Source organism: Carettochelys insculpta, chromosome 2, assembly GCF_033958435.1.
Source record: "Carettochelys insculpta isolate YL-2023 chromosome 2, ASM3395843v1, whole genome shotgun sequence".
Taxonomy (NCBI): Eukaryota; Metazoa; Chordata; order Testudines; family Carettochelyidae; genus Carettochelys; species Carettochelys insculpta.
The window spans coordinates 131,716,541-131,736,697 of record NC_134138.1 but is presented as its reverse complement, the minus strand read 5'-3'; the positions used below and the strand labels follow the sequence as shown (position 1 = coordinate 131,736,697).

Here is a 20,157-nt window from a genome sequence, read left to right as displayed (position 1 = left end):
TGACTGACAAATCTGGTCAGCTTGCAAGGCTGCATAGAGCATGGTATCCCAAGTCATGGATCTGTGAACCTCATTACAAATAAGGAAAGCAAGGTGTAAAGCTACAGCAGAAGTATTGAACACAGAACACTTTCCACAACTAAACAAAGTTACTGATTCACATTTGAAATATGTCCAGCAGAACATATTAACAGGAATTACAGAAAGGAGAACTGCTGGTAAGCCATAACATGCTTAAGACAGATGCCTGCAGTTCCAGGATAGAGCTCTGAGAATTACAAGATTGCATTAAAGTCTAACAGTTGAATTTTGTCAGGAATGTAAACATTTAGAATTATGCACACACAGACTGCAATGTGAGACACAGACACAACTACAGTAAAAAGTCTCACGATTTGCGAACTTAATGTTGGTGAATTCAATTATTTGTGACTGACTGCTTCCCCCGGGGCCCTGGGCAGGAGTGCTGGCGGCTGCCGCTTCCCCGTGGGGCCCCAGGCACCACCCATATTCGAGAAAAATCAACATTCACGAGGGTTCTAAACACAGAACCCTCACAAATGTTGAGACCTTACTGTATTTCATTGACATGAATGATGTAAAAAGGAAGTTGGGTGTATACAGACAGTGAAAGGTTACTGGAAAGGAAACAAAGTTTTAGCACTATGTGGATTATAAGAAATACCTGAAGACTGCTTCTGTGTAATAGTGCAAATGGTATCCATGATCTACAATAGAAAATACTGAAGGAAAAAACTCAACATAGCTGTTGTACTATAACATTTTACTTCATTTAAGTACAGCAAATTTTACCAGTCCTGATTTATACAGTACACAAAATATGTACATAAAAGAAACCCAAGCCCATCAAAAGGTATATCCGCAAAATGTGCAAGTTTTTAAATGCAAATTAGTTTAAACTAAACATATACAGGGATAGAATTTTACAGTAGTAATGGAATGTACTGTATTCTAAATAGCTCAATGATCTTTCATATCTACAGCGCAAACTTACAAGGCACTAATGAAGTGCTGACACTATAGTGTTGTACGTTATTTTCAGGCACATCTGAGAATTCATACTACTTTTGAAAAAGTCACTGGAACTAATGTGATTCTACTTTTGTATTGTATTCACAGGCATAGTTTCAGAATCCTTAAGCATTAAATTGATACATGATATCACTATATTTAAGGACAATTTAGCCCATCACCTCAAAGTTGTGGCCTTTTACTACTTACTAAATTTCCCAGGTTCTGAAAATAAGATCACAAGTTAGTTTCAGAAGTACCTCCCTTACAACATCCACAGAATGGTCACACCTTGCAGGCCTTCAATTATGTGATCTAATGCAAGTGCTCTAAACATTCTGTATGTCTGGTTAAAACTTCTGCTAAAAGTAAATCTGGATGAAAAGAAACCCTGTAGAACTTTCTTCAAAGACACTTAAGTTTTGGGAGTCTTTGCTAGATTGCACAGTGACAGGTGTCTCAGCTAGTAGAATTAAAAAGAAAGAAGTCTGATGTGTTAAGGCAATAATTCAAACACAGCATAGCAGAAAGAGTGCCAAATACCAGTTCAATATCAGTATTTATCATTAAGTACTGGCCATTATATAAGTTCAAAATACTTACTCCCATCACAGTGTTCTTTGCAGACTTATTTTACAAAACACCTGCAATATTTGATTTACTAGAAATGTCTGCAGTCTTTAACTGAAAATAAAGCAACTGATGTGCAGGCTAATTGACTGACATTCAGAACACTTGACAGTTATACATGTCCTCTCCCACTACAAAAAAGGTAATTTATTTTTGGGCCCCATGGGAGTTCATACATAATTTATAGCCAGGCCTATGAGATATTACCTAAAATATAACATTTAGTAAAACTTAACTAATTTTTAAGAGATTCCTAATATTTAAATACAATTTACCACATCACTTTTGCTTCGTCATATGATCCAAAAATTGTACTCTTAAGTATTACCTCTCAGTTGAAGACATTTAACAGACAGTTGAGGAAAACAATACAATACAAAAGCTCAAAGGGTCTTTGCAAAAGATCTCTTCAACTCCATGTGCAAAGAAAGAAGGAAGTGAATTTTTTTCTGTTGGCAAGTATTTGAAATTCCATTAATAAGGAGGCAAAGAAGAGAAAATATCAGGTTGAGTGTTCCACATTTTTCTTTGGTTTAGCCTTCCTGACCAAAGTCTTCTGTAAACTTCTTCAATTTTTCCAGATCCTGTTCATTGACTGTTGGTTTTGTGTTAGCTATTGACCTTAACATATCAGCCTGCCAGAGACAGAAGGTAATACAGATTAATATATTAAGAACTACACAAGTATTTTCATAAATACAACATTAGCAACAATATCACATCCAATAATCTTGCTGCTAATACGTATACTGGAAAAAAAAAATCATCAACTTGGACAACCACGAAACATAGAAGTAAAAAATTACACAGAAGAATTACTGAGCCTAAACTGTTATGTGCATACTTTCCATAACACAAAATATGGTCAATGCATAAAAACAGAGGCACATCAGTGACATTTTTAATGGAGACAAGTATCAAAGAGGTAGCCGTGTTACTCTGTATCTTTAAGAACAACAATAAATCCTGTGGCAGTTTATAGACTAACAGATATTTTGGAGCATAAGCTTTCGTGGGCAAAGATCCACTTCATCAGATGCATGACGCATGTAGTCTTCGCCCACAAAAGCTTATGCTCCAAAATATCTGTTAGTCTATAAGGTGCCACAGGACTTCTTATTGATTTCTAATGGAGGAATCTTGGTCAGTAAACTTTTAGGTTTAACCTTCTCCAGTGACAAGCACTGGTTCATCCATCCTTAGTGGAAGGGAAGGATAATTTCATATGCTGGGTCTGTCAATTGTTGCTCACTATCACAAGTTTAACTGCAATAATTTATATACAGGTGGGAAACAATCAGGTGTTCTCTGTGTACGCCATGGTACGGTAATATAGAAGTTGAACTGATGCATAAAGAAAATCTTTTATAACTAATATCTGGCAACGTTTATCTATTCATGACTGATAGCCAAACCCTCTCCAATTCCCACAAATAGTTCTTACTAGTCTCAAAAGGTTAATATTGGTGTTATTTCAATTCCACCAGCTACCGTCTTGACACACTGGAGTTTCCTAAACTTTTGCCTCTGTTTTTAGCAGCCTATATCAATGAAACTAGAATCCTGGAGATAGAAAGCACTTACTAACAAGCACTTATTAATATTCGGGACAAGAAACTGTAGTTTCAATCCTAGGTAGTACTGACGGACTGGAGTAGGTACATACATTGCTAATAATACTAAAAAAAAAAAAAAAACCCCTCTGGTAAGCACATTAAACATTAACAGGGATACTTTGTAAGCAAAATGAACTGACAACAAATACTATTTTTTAAAAGGAATTAATGCCTGATCTCATTAAGAACAAGAGCTGTTTTCAAACACTGAAAGAGAAGAATGTGGGATTTCTGCCAGCGAAGAACTTGAGCTCCTTAAATATGTCCAACAATACCAGTTATAATAATATGGGTCCAGATACCCTCAGGGGAGGGCAGAAGGGTTGAACTCCTCAAAATAAGCAGTTAAATCAACTGATTGCATACAAATGTTACTGTGTTATAAAATATATTGAGTAAGGTCTTTTATGAAATCTCATCATGTTCTAATTTTAATCATGAGACACACACATTCTTTTATTTCTACACATAGAAAAATGTGCTGCAACTTCCACAGCACCTTACAGTGGTGGTGAACACTCAAGCATCAAGGGGAGCCCCCCCAAAACAAACGTTCACATGAACATGGCTTCAGGCTTCATTGTCCAGCCTAGAAAAGGGCAAGGGTTGGAAAAGAACACAGTGGTTCTCAAACAAACCAGGAGGAAAATTTCATAACTTAATTAACCATGAATCATCATGGACCGAGAGAACAAAAAGAGAAAAAAAAAACCCTTTTAAAAGCAGGCCCGGAATGATGCTGAGGTTTTTTTTAATCTAGATAAACTGGGAAACTGTATTAACGTAACTTGTATCAGAAAAGAATCAGAGAGGTAGCCGTGTTAGTCTGTATCTTCGAGAACAACAAGAGATCCTGTGGCACCTTACAGACGAACAGATGTTTTGGAGCATAAGCTTTCGTGGACAAAGACCCACTTCATCAGATGCACGACTCATGATAACTCATGCATCTGGCGAAGTGGGTATCTGCCCACAAAAGCTTATGCTCCAAAATATCTATCAGGTGGCACAGGACCTCTTTTTGTATCAGAAAAGGGAAATCATCTGATATAGAAGTGTGAAGCCTGTGGTTATGTCTTCATGTTTATTTTCTGTGTAAGTCAGATATTTGCTTTCCTTCATTATTTCATCTTTGAACCTGTGCATTTTCTATTCAATAAAATATTTTGTTCATTTTTGTCCCAAACAGGTTTCTGTTGGGCAATCTGCCTGATGTGTGCAGCATGGTGAGCTGGTGGGGGGCTGGTGTCACACCAGTGGGGGCATGAGCAACATGGGAAAATCTAGGGAGACCCAGACCTATAAGGGTTAGAGTCATGCTGCATAAAATAAGCAAGCTAGTGAGAGCTAGGGTGTCACATTATACTTGTTGGCTGGCTACTGGTGCCACAGATCTGTTCTATGGCTGTACAGTACAAAGGTCCCTAAAGTATCAGACCTGATGGAGACAGTGTCTTTTACAGGCCTCGGTAGCCTCCAGAGTGTCACATCAGATCTCTATAATACCCAAAAGGTAGACAGAAATCCTGTTAGACCATCAGAGAGAGATGCAGGGCTGGACTTGCCAAGTTGGGTGTGAACAGTTGTGTACACACATCTGTGTATGACTAACTTATGCAAATAACCTCTGAGGGTGCATAGATATATGGCCAGCATTAATTTTTAGTTTTTCTTCATTTTGGGGAAAGAATATGAAGAAACACTGGAAGAGAATTAAACAACTAGTTTCTAAAAGAAAGTTGATTCCAGCTATAGGGGCTTTTGTACACTGAAGAACTGTATCAGAATGGATTGCAAAATTAGTCAGTCTCACATAACAGGTCTGATACAGACAGTAAAATGCATTTAGACATTCATGGTGAAAAATAGTTTGCCAATTTTTGTAATAAGGGCACAGAATCTCTCTCTCATTCACCCTCCTCCCCCCAAAGTTCTTTAAGTGCACCAAAGAGATTCTCGCTATGACTGGCTACTGCTTTCTAAACTCCCTAATCATGCCACAGAAACCATGTCAAAAAGATTTTTTTTTCTGGATTTGTCAACCTTGATTACTATTTTTGGTTCTGTGTGCCTTCAATATTGAGTCTGTTCTGGTATGGCTACGGGCTGAAGAAGTGGGTCAGTCCCACGAAAGCTCATCACCTAATAAATTATTTTGTTAGTCTTTAAAGTGCTACTGGACTGCTTTTTTGTTTTCATGTCAAAAGAGCGTCACTCAACTGGCAGATTATAATATATGCTTGATTCTTCTCCCCTATTTTTCAAACAAACAGATAATCGTAGGAATGTGAGGTGGCTTATTGCCCAGAAGGCAACAAGTGCCTTGGGGCTAGATCCTACTTAATCTGACATAAGCCTATTACTAATTAAAAGAGTCCATATGCAGATTACTTTTAATCTGAGTAAAAATTGTAGCTAAGAGACTCCAGATAGCAGTTTTATATCTGGTGAGCACAGATGACTTGATGAAATCTTTCATTCACTACTTGAATAGGTACACTATGGAAGGTGGCAGCTCATGTCTCTCCTAACTTTTTCTTCAGCCAAATATACCTATGTCCACTATTTTACACATATCTGGTCTTGCAATATTTCGGAAAAAAAAATAAGGCAGCAGTATCATGTATCAGATTTCACTATACTGAACTGAAATAGAGGGAGCTGAAGATTATGACCCTGCATCTTAGGAGACACTTGTTTGTTTCTCTGCACAAGATGAATACATTCTATACTCCAGACTAACAAAGAAAATATTTTTGGGAAACAAACAAGAAAGGGAATGGTTGGGAAGAGGAGGGAGTTCTCACACACATCTTTTTGCAAAATCCACTGAAACCACCATTATATACACACAATCACTTGTCACAAAATTGTATTTGATGACAGCAGTCTTCAGAATTAATTTCAATCTGTTAACACCAGCCTGCAGTGTACCAATTTACTACATTCCCTCAACCCAGCAAAACAATCCTGAGACATAGAGATGATACTAACGGGGAAAGAACAACAGAGATGAGGAAGCCCAGGGGTGTTCAGGTGGTAGAGCCCCCTGAAAAGCAGGGATGAATAGTTGGAGGAGCCCTCTGATAGGCTCTAGCTGCATGTCATGATGAATACTAGGAAGCTGTAATCAGGATGGGGAGAGTTGCCCCTGTATAACACAAAGTGTTCTGTACGGCGGAACAAACCATACCAGACAGACACATGACTAAAATGGCATGCTGGGATTAAATGAATGCGGATGGGTGAGCTCAACACTTCTGAAATCAGGGTACTAATTTAGGTGCCTAATTTCAAGCACCCACTTGTGAAAAAATTTGCTTTAAGTTGCTTAAAGTTATATGACGCAGGAAAGAACACATTTGTAACAAACAAAATGCTGACCATGGAAACAACAGGCTCCAACAGCTTATCCCCTGGGACATCCATCCAGGTCATTTCAATGGCATTAGGATCACCTGGGGAGCATGGAGTAAGCATGTCTTCCACCATAATATTTGGATTTGCCAGTGATGGTGCTCTTACCTGGAAACAAAAGAAAAAGTCCTATAAGTGAAGCATTACAGAAAGATCTATAGACCACAGACAGGAGCTAAAAAAGCCAGCCAATTTGTTGTTTGCTGCAGAAAGAGATCAATATTGAGAGAACTTTTCATTAGTTACTCTGCAAGAAGTGGGAAAGGAGAAGTTATTTTACTCTCGCCTTCCAAAAGGTTCACCACGGATAAGCCACTCTGTTTGATCTTATGTTTGTAAAAAGAGTTAACATATTACTGGCTACAGCTGAAGGATATGAAGAACATCTTGAGAACTGAAATAAATATTGGCCTTTTCTGAAAAGAGTGTCTTATTTTTAGTGGGACTTCCCTCCCACAAGTTTCCATTTCGTTGCTGAAGTCCAATGAAACAGAAGCCCAATCTTTCTTGATCATGAAGGTTGTGGTAGCAGCATCTGGATACAAGGGTCACTTCAAATAACTCATCTGCCACTTACTTTGCAGTTGGGGAAGTTTAAAGTTCTTGCTGATGAGTCTCAGTGCTAGCGAAGTTGCTTGAAACACTTTTGGGAAACAAGTATATCGACTTACATACTGGATTATGGAAATGCTGAGAGCACTAAGGGTTACGGCAACACTCTTCCCATTTTCTGGCAATAGTAGGGCAGATCCCCCAGTGCTATCAGTTTTCCCATGACTTTTGGATAGTCATCCTAGAGTGCACAGTAGATCGGAAACGCGCAGAGGTGTCTTTTAAACACTCAATGCACTACAATTATCTGAGCTGCTTTCCAGCTCCTGCTTTACAGGACTTGAAATGGAAAGTGGGGCCATCTACTGGGAGAAAAAAGGTAATGTTTATTATACATTATTTACAGTCATATATACAGTAAAATTCCTTTAATCTGGGACATCTGGGACCAGATAGGTGCCAGATTACCAAATTTTCCAGATTACTGGATGTCACAATAATCCTCACACACGCGTTCAAACCCCGCTGTTGCAGCTGATCACCCCCATGCCCAGCTGTGGTTCACCATTTTGCATGTCCCCAGCTTCCTCTCTACCCCCACGCTCCTGCAGCTTCACCTCCCGCACAAGCCCTGCCTCAACTCCAGCCTCCCAGCTACTCCTGCAGCCCTAACCCACCTACCCTTCTCGCATGGCTCCAGCCCACTACCCAAGCCCCGCCCAACTTACACGGTACGCGTATCTCAGGGGATGCCAGACCATTAGGATTTCCGGACCATCAGAGGCCGGATTACAGGAATTTTACTGTACAAATTATATATATGATCAGAGTTAACTTGCTAGACGCCTCATGTTTTAAGCAACATAACTAATGCTGACTGCTATTTTACATTATCATTTGCTGTATAACGTATCTATATTTACACTGCCTTTATCTGTGAGTGGATTTGCTCAATAACGCCTCCTAAACAGTAAGACTCAGGGCCACCAAATTTGGTACGTACCTCCCATCTGCCTTAACTGCTGTACCATCATCCCCTGCTTTGAGTCTCCTCTCTGACCTCAGCCCCCGCACCTCACAGCCCTCTGCCCCATCCTTCCTCACCCTGAACCCTCACTCCCACTTTCACTATTCTTCATGTTTCAGAAGTACAATTATGGAAATAAAGGATGCATGTTTTTCATTTATTTTCAAAAAAATATTTCAGTTAAAGACCCGAGCAATGCTGGGTACATCTGCTAGTCCTCAACAAATCAGAATATATGCAAACTACTTGTAAAATACAGGAATTTGGGGGGAATGTACTCAACGAGTCTTTTACCAAACAAAATATTGAATGTCAAAAGTAATCTGCCTCAGAACATACAAACATAAGAACGGCCATACTGGGTCAGACGAAAGGTCCATCCAGCCCAGTATCCTGTCTGCCACCAGTGGCCAATACCAGGTGCCCCAGAAGAACTGAACTGAATAGGTAACAGTCTCTCTCCTGCCATTCATCTCCAGCCTCTGACAAAGAGATTAAAGACACCACTCCTTACCTATCCTGGCTAATAGCCATTAAATGGGCCTAACCTCCAGGAATTTATCCAACTCTTTTTTAAACCCTGTTATAGTCCCACCCCTCACAGCCCACTCTGGCAAGGAGTTCCACAGGTTGACTGTGAGCTGTGTGAAGACGAATTTCCTTTTGTTTTAAACCTGCTGCCCATTAGTTTCATTTGGTGTCCCCTAGTTCTTATATTATGGGAACATGTAAATAATTTTTCCTTGTTCACTTTTTCCATGCCACTCAATTTTATGTACCTCTATCATACCCCCCCTTAGTCTTCTCTTTTCTAAGCTGAAAAGTTCTAGTCTCTAATCTCTCTTCCTAGGGGACCCGTTCCAAACCCCTCATCATTTTAGTTGCCCTTTTCTGAAACTTTTCTAATGCCAATATATCTTTTTTGAGATGAGGTGATCACATCTGTACTGGGTAGTCAAGATGTGGGCATACCATGGTTTTATACAAAGTGCAGTGAGATCCATCTTACCCTCTATCCCTTTTTTAATGATTCCTAACATCCTGTTTGCTTTGTTGACTGCCCCTGCACACTGTGTGGATGTTTTCAGAAAGCTAGCCATGACGACTCCAAAATCTCTTTCCCTATTAGTTATAGCTAAATTAATCCCCATCATCTTATATGTACAGCTGTGGTTATTTTTTCCAAATGTGCTCTTTACCCTAGCATCTACACTTGTTTAATAGATTAAAAATCTAAGAACATTCACACAAAAGTAACATGAATTAGCCATAAGATAAAAGCTCCAGTGCCAGAAATCCCAAAATAAAAGGCGACTGGAACTCTGAAAAACTAAGAGTTGGAAATTGCACAACTTACTTTTCTTACATACTTACTTTTTTAAAGTGAGTGGCTGATTGCACTTTCCTAACAGGCTGCATCAGTGCTTCGCGTACAATGATGCTTATGTCAGCACCAGAATAGCCATCAGTTCGCTTTCCAAGCTCTCGATAGTCCGATTCTGTCAGGCTATTGGGGGTGCTCCCAAGGTGAATCTTAAACATAGCAGCCCTGCCATGGTCCTCAGGCAAAGGAATATAAATACGCTTTTCAAACCTGAATTTAAAAAAAACCCACAAATCACTGTATTTTGCAGCTACTCAATGGAAAGCAGTCTATGCAAAATCAACAAATGGTCTAAGAATGAGAAAGAAAAAGGAAGCACTCTGAGTATTATAGATTTCAGTGTGCGCACACATGTATGTGAAATACTAGCAGTTTATTCTATAAGTTTGGTTTAAAAAAGCACTGTAATATCCATGGTAGCAAACTAAGTTCCCTCTAAATTGCGTACCTAATAAGCCACACACAGAGGCTCAAGGCCGTAGTGATGGGAGCACAGAGCTACCATCGCTGGGGGGCAGATGCTCTGTGGCTGCAAACTAGCTTAAGCCAGGACTTGCCCTGGCTGGGGAACAGGTGCCTCTCCCCCCAGGCATATTGACTACAGATGCTAAGATGCCAGGGGGCTGGGGATAGTCTTCTCTTCTGGTTACAACCTGCACCCAAAGCTCTTCATCTTCAGACCCACCCCAGAGCCCACATACCCAGCCAGAGCTCCTTCCTGCACCCCAGATCCCTCCTCCTGGCTTCAACCCAAGAGCCTTCTGCACCTCAAGTCTCTGCCCTAGCCCTGAACCTCCTCCCACACCCCCAAACTGTCAGACCCATTTCCTATCACACACAGTCCACGTGCAGAGCTACTCACTATGTGATACATCATCCTCATATTGACGCATATAACGAAAGTCATTCTGCACATGGACATAAAAAGTTAGAGGGAACACTGGTAACAAACATTTACAAAATTACATTCAGAATATTAGAACCCCTTTTCTTCCTTTTCATAACTGAAGCAGGGACATAATTCTCAGGGGATGAATTCTCAGTTATCACATAGCGAGTAGTTCTCCACATGGACAGTATATGGTAGGAAGTGGGTCCGACGGTTTGGGGGTGTGGGAGGAGGTTCAAGGCCGGGGCAGAGGCTTGAGGTACTCTAGCTTGCCACACGAAACCTGCTACCAGGCATTAGACGTCTCAGCTTGCTTTATGTTTGAAACAGCAGGTACCTCAAAGCACACATTTTAGGCTCTTGCAACATGGCACAGGTGCGATTCCCCTGACCACATACACACATTTGCACTAGCTTTCATCAAGCTGTTTATTCTTGCATTAGCGTGGTAAAAGCGCATGAGAATATGTATATGCAAGCAGGGGATTCACAGCTAGCCAGTAAAAGTAGATGTAGTCATAATGCACAGCACCACACAGCCAGTTAGCGAGCCGTAGTTTTACATCCTGGATTGTTGCATGCTAAAATCTTAAAGCAGATAAGCCCTTAGTCACAGCACACAGATTTTAATTTACCTTAGAAGAGCCTGAGGGACAAAAGTCCTTCAATATTCTGAGGTAGGGAACGTCAAAACAGCTTCAGCTGAACGACTTAATGCACCCGATTGAAATATCTCTATTTAATATAAGCTTTCTAAATTTAATCAATTGAAAAGTAACTTCAGGGTATGCCCAGTGCAACTCTGGTACAAAATTTCAGTATCCTTAATCAAGCCCTCCTTCTGATCTAGTATTAACTAGGAAGCTCTTAAAATGGTAATTTTCCCTGACAAGCACAGTGACTATTGTTCTTTGCTGGTATTATTTTACCAAAATGCAACAGAAGTGACTCAATTACAACTCAAATACTATACAATTTTAACTGAGGGTTTGGAAGGAAAAGCACAAAAAATTATAAATCTGAAGATATTTCAGTATTACTGCATTGTAAGTTATCTTAAAGTTTTATAATGAGAGCTGAAGTATTTCTATTTTCCACTGCAAAGTACAGCTGTTGTACTGCAGGTTAATGCAGAAATTCACTGTTAGCATCACAGAAGGTTGGAACCAGCCAGCTCTACATTGCAAGGCAAATGTCATTTTTGTGAACAGCTGATGGTATTGCCACATGGCCTGGTTACAAAAAAACATCATCTAAGTTGTAAGACAACTTTCCAACGTGGACACAATAGAATAATATAGTAAACCCTTGATTTAATGGAACCTGATTTAACGGACTGCGGCAATAACGGATGCTGCCTGCCAGGCCACCTCCGCTCCCCACAATAAATGCCAGCAGCTCACCAGAGCCGCCACCGCAGCAGCTCCTCCCACCAGGGTTGGGGCACGCGTGCAGGCAGGCAGCATGTGCTGACATGCTGTGATCATCCATCTCGCCCACCTGTTCCCTAATACAGCTCGTCTCTGCCACACAAGGTTTGGTTTCAAAATAAGTTCGTTTTTGCAATAGATTTTGCACAAAAAGTGAATAAAATAAGCAAGCATGGCCTCTGAAGATAGTGGTGAAAGAAGAAAAGAGTAAATTTGAGTGTTAAGCAAAAGCTTGAGTTAATTCAGAAGCTGGAGTCTGGCGTTTTGGTTGCCTGTGTATGTGAAGAATATGGCATAAAGGAACAGTGTCCAACATTCACAACAGCAAGGAAAAGCTGACACAGCTTTCATTAAGATATAGTGTTGATACTTCATCAAGTGGCTCAACAGTTAGTAGCAGGAAACATATGAAAGGTGCCTCCAATTTTGCAGGTTCGGATTTAATGGACTTTTGGCATTAAAGGACACCTCCTTTCGCCCCATTAGTCTATTAAATTGAGGGTTTACAGTATTCGTATGTTCACCATGCTACAGAGGTGGATTTTTCTGCTGAAACTCTGTGGGATAGCTACTTGGACTTTCTTGGAATGCACAGATACCAAGTCCCAATAGGACTTGGAAAATAAGTTATCTGAATAAATAATAATGTTAGTAAGCACCACAAAGAAAAGATTCATATTTTAAGTTAAAATAGCTATATACAAAATTTTAGAGGTGATGAAACACTGGACTACACTAGGAAATTAAATCTATGGCTGAAAAAAAGAGATCAAATAATCAAAACTACTTTATCTGTTTTTCAGCCATAGATTTAATATCCTGCCTTCTGCGAGTGTTCCACATGGATCCAGTTGCAGGAGGGGATAAAAATTATGATGTAGCAACACCAGACAGAAGATGGATTGTCAAGATTGTTATGGCAATGTAGGAAAAAAGTCACTAGTTTGATTTTGAAAGCAAAAGATAAATATTAATTATTGGAAAATACTGCATGTGATGTCTGGTGCGCTATACTTTGAAAGTACTGGTTAAAATAGTCATTTAAATATTTGCAGACAAAGTATAATATAGTCTCACTTTTCAGCGATGGAAAAGTTGCCACAAAATATTAGCTATAGGGTAGGTAGTGCAGCAAATCTATGCAGCAGCCCTTTACTGTACTTACAGTATGAAAATTAGCTTCTCTCTATTTAATCCACTTCAGAAAATTGCCACTCTCTGCTCAAGAAAATTTCAGGATTAGGTGCTTTCAACAATGGTCAGGCTCAGTACTCTGCATATGTGAGAAGACTGAGATGAAGGCACATAGACTTTTACATGGCACTAGCACAGGGGGCATCAACCTTCAGCATGTGGCCCATCAGGGTAATTGGCTAGTGGGCCACAAGACTTTTTTTTTTTATTTTTTATATACACTGATCTTCTGCAGGCATGGTGCTCCCACAGCTTCTAGTAGCCACGGTTCACTGTTCACAGCCAATGGGAGCTGTGACAAGTGAAGTGGGCAGGGATCAGCCAATTGCGGCCTTTGGGGGCAGGAGGGTGTGTGTGTCCATACACCTATGGACAGTCAATAAACTAAATGCGTCTCAGCCTGCTACCCAGATTATCCCAATGGGCTGAGTGCCAAAGGTTAACAGCCTTTGCACTAGCACATACTGCATGAAACCAACCACTGTCCTGAGTGGGATTATTTAAGGTGACCACAGGACCCACTGCCCACAGTCAGGATCTAGAAGTACTGTAGAGTTTTCCAGCATACAACTCTTCATGCTTCCAATTAAGGTGGCTGAAGCAATATAGCATTTCTAGACATTCAGAGATTAAGACACCACCTAACTGCTAATGAGTTAATGCTTTGTGTGTGTAATATGAATTAGAATATTTTACAGAACAATACAAACTGTGTTATGTTACCTTCTTCGGATAGCAGAATCCAGGACCCAAGGTATGTTTGTAGCTCCCAAAACCAAGATTCCTTCATTGTCTGCACCAACTCCTACACCCGAAAAGGTCATAGTTAATAACGAATGTTTCTCAAAAGCATTTTAAAACATCTTGAAAGGCTAATCTTGTAAAATTACAAGTTATCCTCAGTGATAGTCATTCAACTTATGTACCAAACAAGCCAAATACTGACATTAATTGCTTTAACTAACTGTTCCTTAAAGCCAATAATCTTACCTTGCATCTGAACCAGGAATTCTGTTTTAATTCGTCTTGCAGCCTCACTTTCATTTTCACTTCTTGACCCACATAGAGAATCTATCTCATCAATGAAAATAATAGAAGGTTTGTTTTCTCTGGCAAGCTGGAATAAGTTTTTCACTAATCTAGGAAAAAAAAATATTTTTCATGAGAAGATAGTGAGTTGATAGTACTGTTCTACAAAAAAAAAAAAATCAAGCTTATGTCAGGGTAAGGTAATAAGGTTCATAAACATGATTCTAAGTAAGCAGTTGAGGATCTGTAAACAAGCTAAGTTCTTTAGCTCTGCAGATCAGTGCTTTACTCTAAATCAAAGTCATCTGGCGATGCGGGAGGGAAATGAGGACTATAGGGTGATTCAGTCATGTTCTAACTAGGGAAAGAGCTGTTCATGTTTGCCCTTTGTCCTTTACTAGATGGTCAGAACACAAAAAGAAACAGACTCACTTATTGCTCCATTACATATTAGATGTAATTTAAATCAATTTAAGATACTCTGAAGGAGTAACAATGAATAATTACTTTGGCCAATACTGCATCTGGCAGAACATTAGTTCTCTTCACAAGAAGGAAATGGACAGAAAGTTTGATAAACCCGAGGTCTTACACATTTTCAAATTGATTTGTTAAAAAAAAAAAAAATCTTTAATATAAAAGTTTATGCCTCAAGTAAAGCTCTAAAAAAATGCTTCAAAATGGTGGTAACAGATACCAGACTGCATCTCGAATTTGTTCCAGTTACAAGTGAGAGAATGACTTCTTTGTGTCACTAGAAAACCCAATCTGAGAGCTTTAGCTTTCCTGCTTTTCCAACGCCACCAGTAACCCTGACTCAAACTCATATGAATTATAAGAATATTTAAAGTATCTAAAATATGTGCATTAACAGTAAATGAAAGCCACTCTTCCTCAGAATCACTGATGTGATGAGCTTGCATGTTCTTCTATCATCAATGAATTCTTCCCAGGAAAAACAAGATGCGCAAGACACCTGCTTATTTTAAAAAAAAAATATTAAAGAGCTCTTTGTGCACCTTAAATGAAACAAAAAACCACCAATATTTACTATTTTCTCCTTTAAAGGTCGCTGTTAATAAATCTCCTACATTTATTTTTAAACACAAAAAGAGAAGAAAAATGACCCTCAGCATAAAGAGCCACACACAATGAAGTCCCTCTTTTCATTCAACAGCTGTAGAAGAGAGTCAAGGTTGATGTGGGGAAGAACTAAGTTTCTTTTCCTTTTGCCATTTATTTTAATGAAACATATAAAGTAAGAGCGCCAGAAATTTTCCAAGAAAATGGCTGGCTTGTGAACCTCATGTTTCAGAAAAGTTTGGGTTTTTCCAAATTTTTACCAAATATTAGTCTGGAACTCTGACTGGCAGGCACTGGGGGCCCTGGTTTTGAGACTCTGCAGCTCTACCACGTAGGCAGCTTGAGGCCGGGGACCCCTTGCTCTGATCCGGGCTCAGCAGCGCAGCACAGAGCCTAGAAACACTGGATCAAGCCAGTGCTCTCAGGCTTTTCTGTTGCTGAGCCAAGAGCCTGGAAGATTCTGGGGGCACCTAGCTCCCTAGACTGTGGAGTCAGACAGGACACATGCCAGGCCGATCAAAAGCTACAGGTTCCAGACTCTCCACCAGCTTTGGAGAACAGTGGACAAGAATGATGTCTGTTTCGCTCAGGAGATCAGTGATCTCTGGGAAAACGTTTAATTACAAAATCCATCAAGCTTCTGCACTCCCAGAGCAAAATTTCTTGGAATTCTCCATTCCTGGGAAATTTCCAAACAAACAAATTTTTCTTTAAAAAAACAAACACAAAAATAAACCAAACTTATTCTGAGTTTTGGGCCAGATCTACTTTACAACCTACCTCTAATTATAACTATTTTTGAAAGCATCATATCATTCTGCAAGTATTTGCAAAAAGAAAATAGTAGTGATTACATTCTTGGATTTCTGCTGACAGTACATTTGTTCTGAAATGCAGCAAATAAAATCACTTAATCTTTAAAAAAAGAATTCAACTGGGTAACTTACTTTTCACTTTCACCTAACCACTTTGAGACAAGATCAGAGGAGGATACTGAGAAGAATGTAGAGTTGTTGGCCTCTGTTGCCACAGCCTTTGCCAAGTAAGATTTTCCTGTTCCAGGAGGCCCAAACAGAAGAATTCCTCTCCATGGTGTTCTCTTTCCTAAGAAAGTTATATTTTATATAATATACTTTTTTTTAAAAAAAGAACTCACCTGAAGAATTTTGATAGAAGAGTCAGTTTGGCATAGGAGTTGTTGGGAAAATGGAATTCTCATCCAAGCTTTTTGAATTATATATTTATTCTTTTTTTTTTTAAGTTGAAGAAGTTGGTACTTGTTCATTTAGCTTAGTATACAACTTCACATTTTGATTAATAAACTACACCAACCATAAATGTAAAAAACAAAGCTCATAAATCACTAAATTTAAAGTTCCACGTGAGATGAGTTGCTCTTGAACCACCCTCTCCTCTCCTAATACAGTTTTCCAAATGCTCCCACAACAATTCCAACAAATGACGGAACAGCAGCTCTTAGCACATACCTAAACAGAGTTCACCACTATTACAGCATAAAATACTTCCTGCACCTCGCCAGCCACACCACTCTCCCAAAGTACAATTATTAGGACCAAGAATGTATATTAAAACGTATCTCACCTGTAAATAGATGAGGAAATTTAATGGGCAATATCACTGCCTCTTTAAGTGCTTCTTTGGCCCCTTCAAGACCAGCAACATCACTCCACTTTACATTTGGTCGCTCCATAATTATGGCACCTGCAAAACAATGGACCAGATAAATTAGGAATTACTTTCCATAGGTCAAAAAGCCTCTATTGTCAAAACAAGAATTAAAATCTTGGGACTCTTGGTTCAGATGTGAACTGCTGCTCATGAATTCCAGCACAGCTCCCACGAACAGCACAGCATGTTTAACTACTATCCTTAAGCAGGACTGCATCCTTCAAGTTCTGTTGGCTAATTAGACAATGACTGAGCCAGCAAGTGAGAGTGTCCTAGAGATAGACTATTATTCTTTAAAATCATTTAGTTGTTAATAGGCACTGCCAGCCACAGTCCTCTAAAGCAGCTCCAATAGTTTCTAAAGACTTTAAGATTCTATTTCAAACGCAGTAGCTAGGCCCTTATGGGACTCCTAAGACTTGAGTTCTATTCCTGGCTGTGGTAACAGGTGACAGGATAACTGGGAACAAATCACTTCACCTCTCAGGATTTCAGGGTTCTCATCTGTAAAATAGGAACAAAGCCCCCTTTATAAAGCACCTCCTTAGGTCTATTTATGAGAGATTATTGTACTCTAGACTAGACTAAATATGATTTTTTTCCCCTTCTGCCAAAGGAAGGAATTGACTCGATTGCTAAGAAAACAGTGAGTCCCAAAGGCCTCTAAAAGAGGGTGTTTGCTTCTTCAAGATGTTTGCTCACACCCGTTCTACAGTAACAGATTCAACACATTAACAGCTGGTTTGAACTGAGATGTGAATTTTCTGGGTCATTATAGGGGCTCTTTTGCACACTTGACAATCTAATTCTTGACTTCCACCCCCCTTCTGCCCCTCTACTCTCTGATTTGCTCACCTAGATCATTTTTTTTTTTAATTTGTCAACTCTGATTATTTTTTTGGTTCTCTGTGCCTTAACTATTGAGTCTGTTCTGTTATAGCTGTGGTCTGAAGCAGTGGGTCTGTCCCACGAAAGCTCATCACCTAAAAAATTATTTTGTTAGTTTTTAAAGTGCTACTTGACTTTTTTTTTTGTTTCCGCAGTAGGTATGTATACGCTTCACATGTACCACTGCTGGAAGTTCTTTCTGTAGCAGTATCCATGGGGGAGCATCTCCGGCAATCCCTGGGAGCATTGCTTTCACGGGCTACGTTTACACTACAGTAATTTGTCAACAGAAGTTTCTGTTGGAATTTACCTTCCGACAAAATTTATATTAACAAATCGCGGCCAGGCTGCCATGAGGATTGAAAGAGCGATCCGCTCTGCGACAGAGCGGCTGGACTGCCCAGCTGCTCTCTTGACAAAACGGCCAACCAGAAGCACAGCACACAGGGCTGCCCAGTGTCCTGGAAGCCTCGTCTGCCAGCAGAGGGCCCGTCTGTTGATGGAGGTGTCTGCCTCATGGGGAGCAGCAGAAGGCTATCACAACAGAACACCTTGGGAACGTGGACACTCCATGGGTTTTGTTCACAAAACTCTGTCGTGTAAACACAGTCATGGTGTGGTACAAGGGATGCCACACAGTCTCCCCACCCTCAGTGAGGTCTGTTAGACTATTCTATTGTGAAGTGAATGCTGAAAGTATTTTAAATACGGTTGTAAAAATGGAGGGGGGTGGGGAAGAGGATTAGAGGGGTCTAGAACCACAGTGAATGAGGTTATACAAAATTTACTCAGTGCATTTAAGAGAGTTACATCTGCTGTGGTGCTAAAATGTAAAACAGGTCCAGGGCATATGGAAAGATCAATGAGTAGTCATGGATCATAGTTTCACAAGATTCACTAAGCCATTAAGAAACACATCTCTCTGGTCTTGACTTGGTCAAAATTACAGTGCCACATGGCAGATTACAGTCTTGAATGACCAAGATGGATTCAAAGAGTACCATTACAGGTAGGCCTCACTATTCACAGGGGTTATGTTCCACAGAAAGATGTGAATGGTGAAGACGGAGAATACCAGGAGATGAGGAGCAGGGAGCCTGAGGGTGGTGTTTGCAACACAGAAACAACACATATTCTGCAAAGAACACTTTATTGCTTGTGGTTTAATAGTTAACAAGCAAGTTGAACAGCCAAACTGGAAAGATAATGCAATCAATTTCAACTAAACCATAATCACCCAAAACAGTTCTTTGGGCTCACTGCCTTGGAATCTTATTGCCCCTTGTGGGCAGGGCTAACAGGTGGGTTCTCAAAGGAACACTGATGGGAAGCTGTTTAGTACTGATCTTTCAAGTCCTTTAAAGCTTCCTGTTATGGAAGCACTGAAACAACATTGTCCCTTATGTTCTTCTCCTTTTTTAAAAAACAAACACACAGCAGACTCACTAATGCCAGGTGGTCTAGCTACTGAGGTCTTTGAGATCACTTGCCAGCTGATTCAGTAATTCAACTTCCTGTCTTGATGTCATCACCTTTTTTCCCTTCTTACCTTGTTGATCTCTGTCTGCATCACTCACTTTTTCTTTTCAGTGTCACAGTTAAGGCTGGGTGTTCCTTTAGTAGCCTTAATGTGGTTGTGTGGGAGCTCTGAGAAAGTGTGTGCACACTGAATCATGTGGGCAGATGATGCAGCGCAGCGTGGCAGGTGCAACGAACTGTAGTTCAGTAAACTGTGAATGGTGAGGCCTTCCTGTACTTACATCAGTATGGAGAATTACAGTCTGAATCTCTGAAACAATCCTTACTGTCATGTTGGCCCCCAGTCCCTACTCAAAAGGCACTAGATGCTCTTCATACCAACCCTGGCCAAGGAAATATTAAACAGCATACTTAGACTGTGTCTACACTAGCCCCAAACTTCGAAATGGCCATGCAAATGGCCATTTCGAAGTTTACTAATGAAGCGCTGAAATACATATTCAGCGCCTCATTAGCATGCGGGCGGCCACCGCGCTTCGAAATTGATGTGGCTCGCCGCCGCGCGGCTCGTCCCGACGGGGCTCCTTTTCAAAAGGACCCCGCCTACTTCAAAGTCCCCTTATTCCGACAATCAGTTATTCCTAGAATAAGGGGACTTTGACGTGGCTTGCCACCGCACGGCTCGTCCCGACGGGGCTCCTTTTCAAAAGGACCCCGCCTACTTCGAAGTCCCCTTATTCTAGGAATAACTGATTGTCGGAATAAGGGGACTTCGAAGTAGGCGGGGTCCTTTTGAAAAGGAGCCCCGTCGGGACGAG

General features: G+C 40.2%; 1 protein-coding gene across 1 annotated transcript in view; it reads right to left on the bottom strand.

The window, feature by feature from the left end:
• Positions 1 to 769: 769 nt before the first annotated feature.
• VPS4B (vacuolar protein sorting 4 homolog B) overlaps positions 770 to 20,157 on the bottom strand; it is a 41,595-nt gene continuing 22,207 nt past the window's right edge. Inside the window, exons 5-11 of the mRNA XM_074987774.1 lie at positions 16,886 to 17,005; positions 16,231 to 16,387; positions 14,162 to 14,310; positions 13,895 to 13,976; positions 9,649 to 9,868; positions 6,663 to 6,803; positions 770 to 2,297 (exon numbers count right to left, since the gene is read on the bottom strand). Coding sequence (XP_074843875.1) covers positions 2,196 to 2,297; positions 6,663 to 6,803; positions 9,649 to 9,868; positions 13,895 to 13,976; positions 14,162 to 14,310; positions 16,231 to 16,387; positions 16,886 to 17,005 — 971 coding nt within the window. The 3' untranslated portion in view covers positions 770 to 2,195. The remainder of the gene's footprint in view (positions 2,298 to 6,662; positions 6,804 to 9,648; positions 9,869 to 13,894; positions 13,977 to 14,161; positions 14,311 to 16,230; positions 16,388 to 16,885; positions 17,006 to 20,157) is intronic.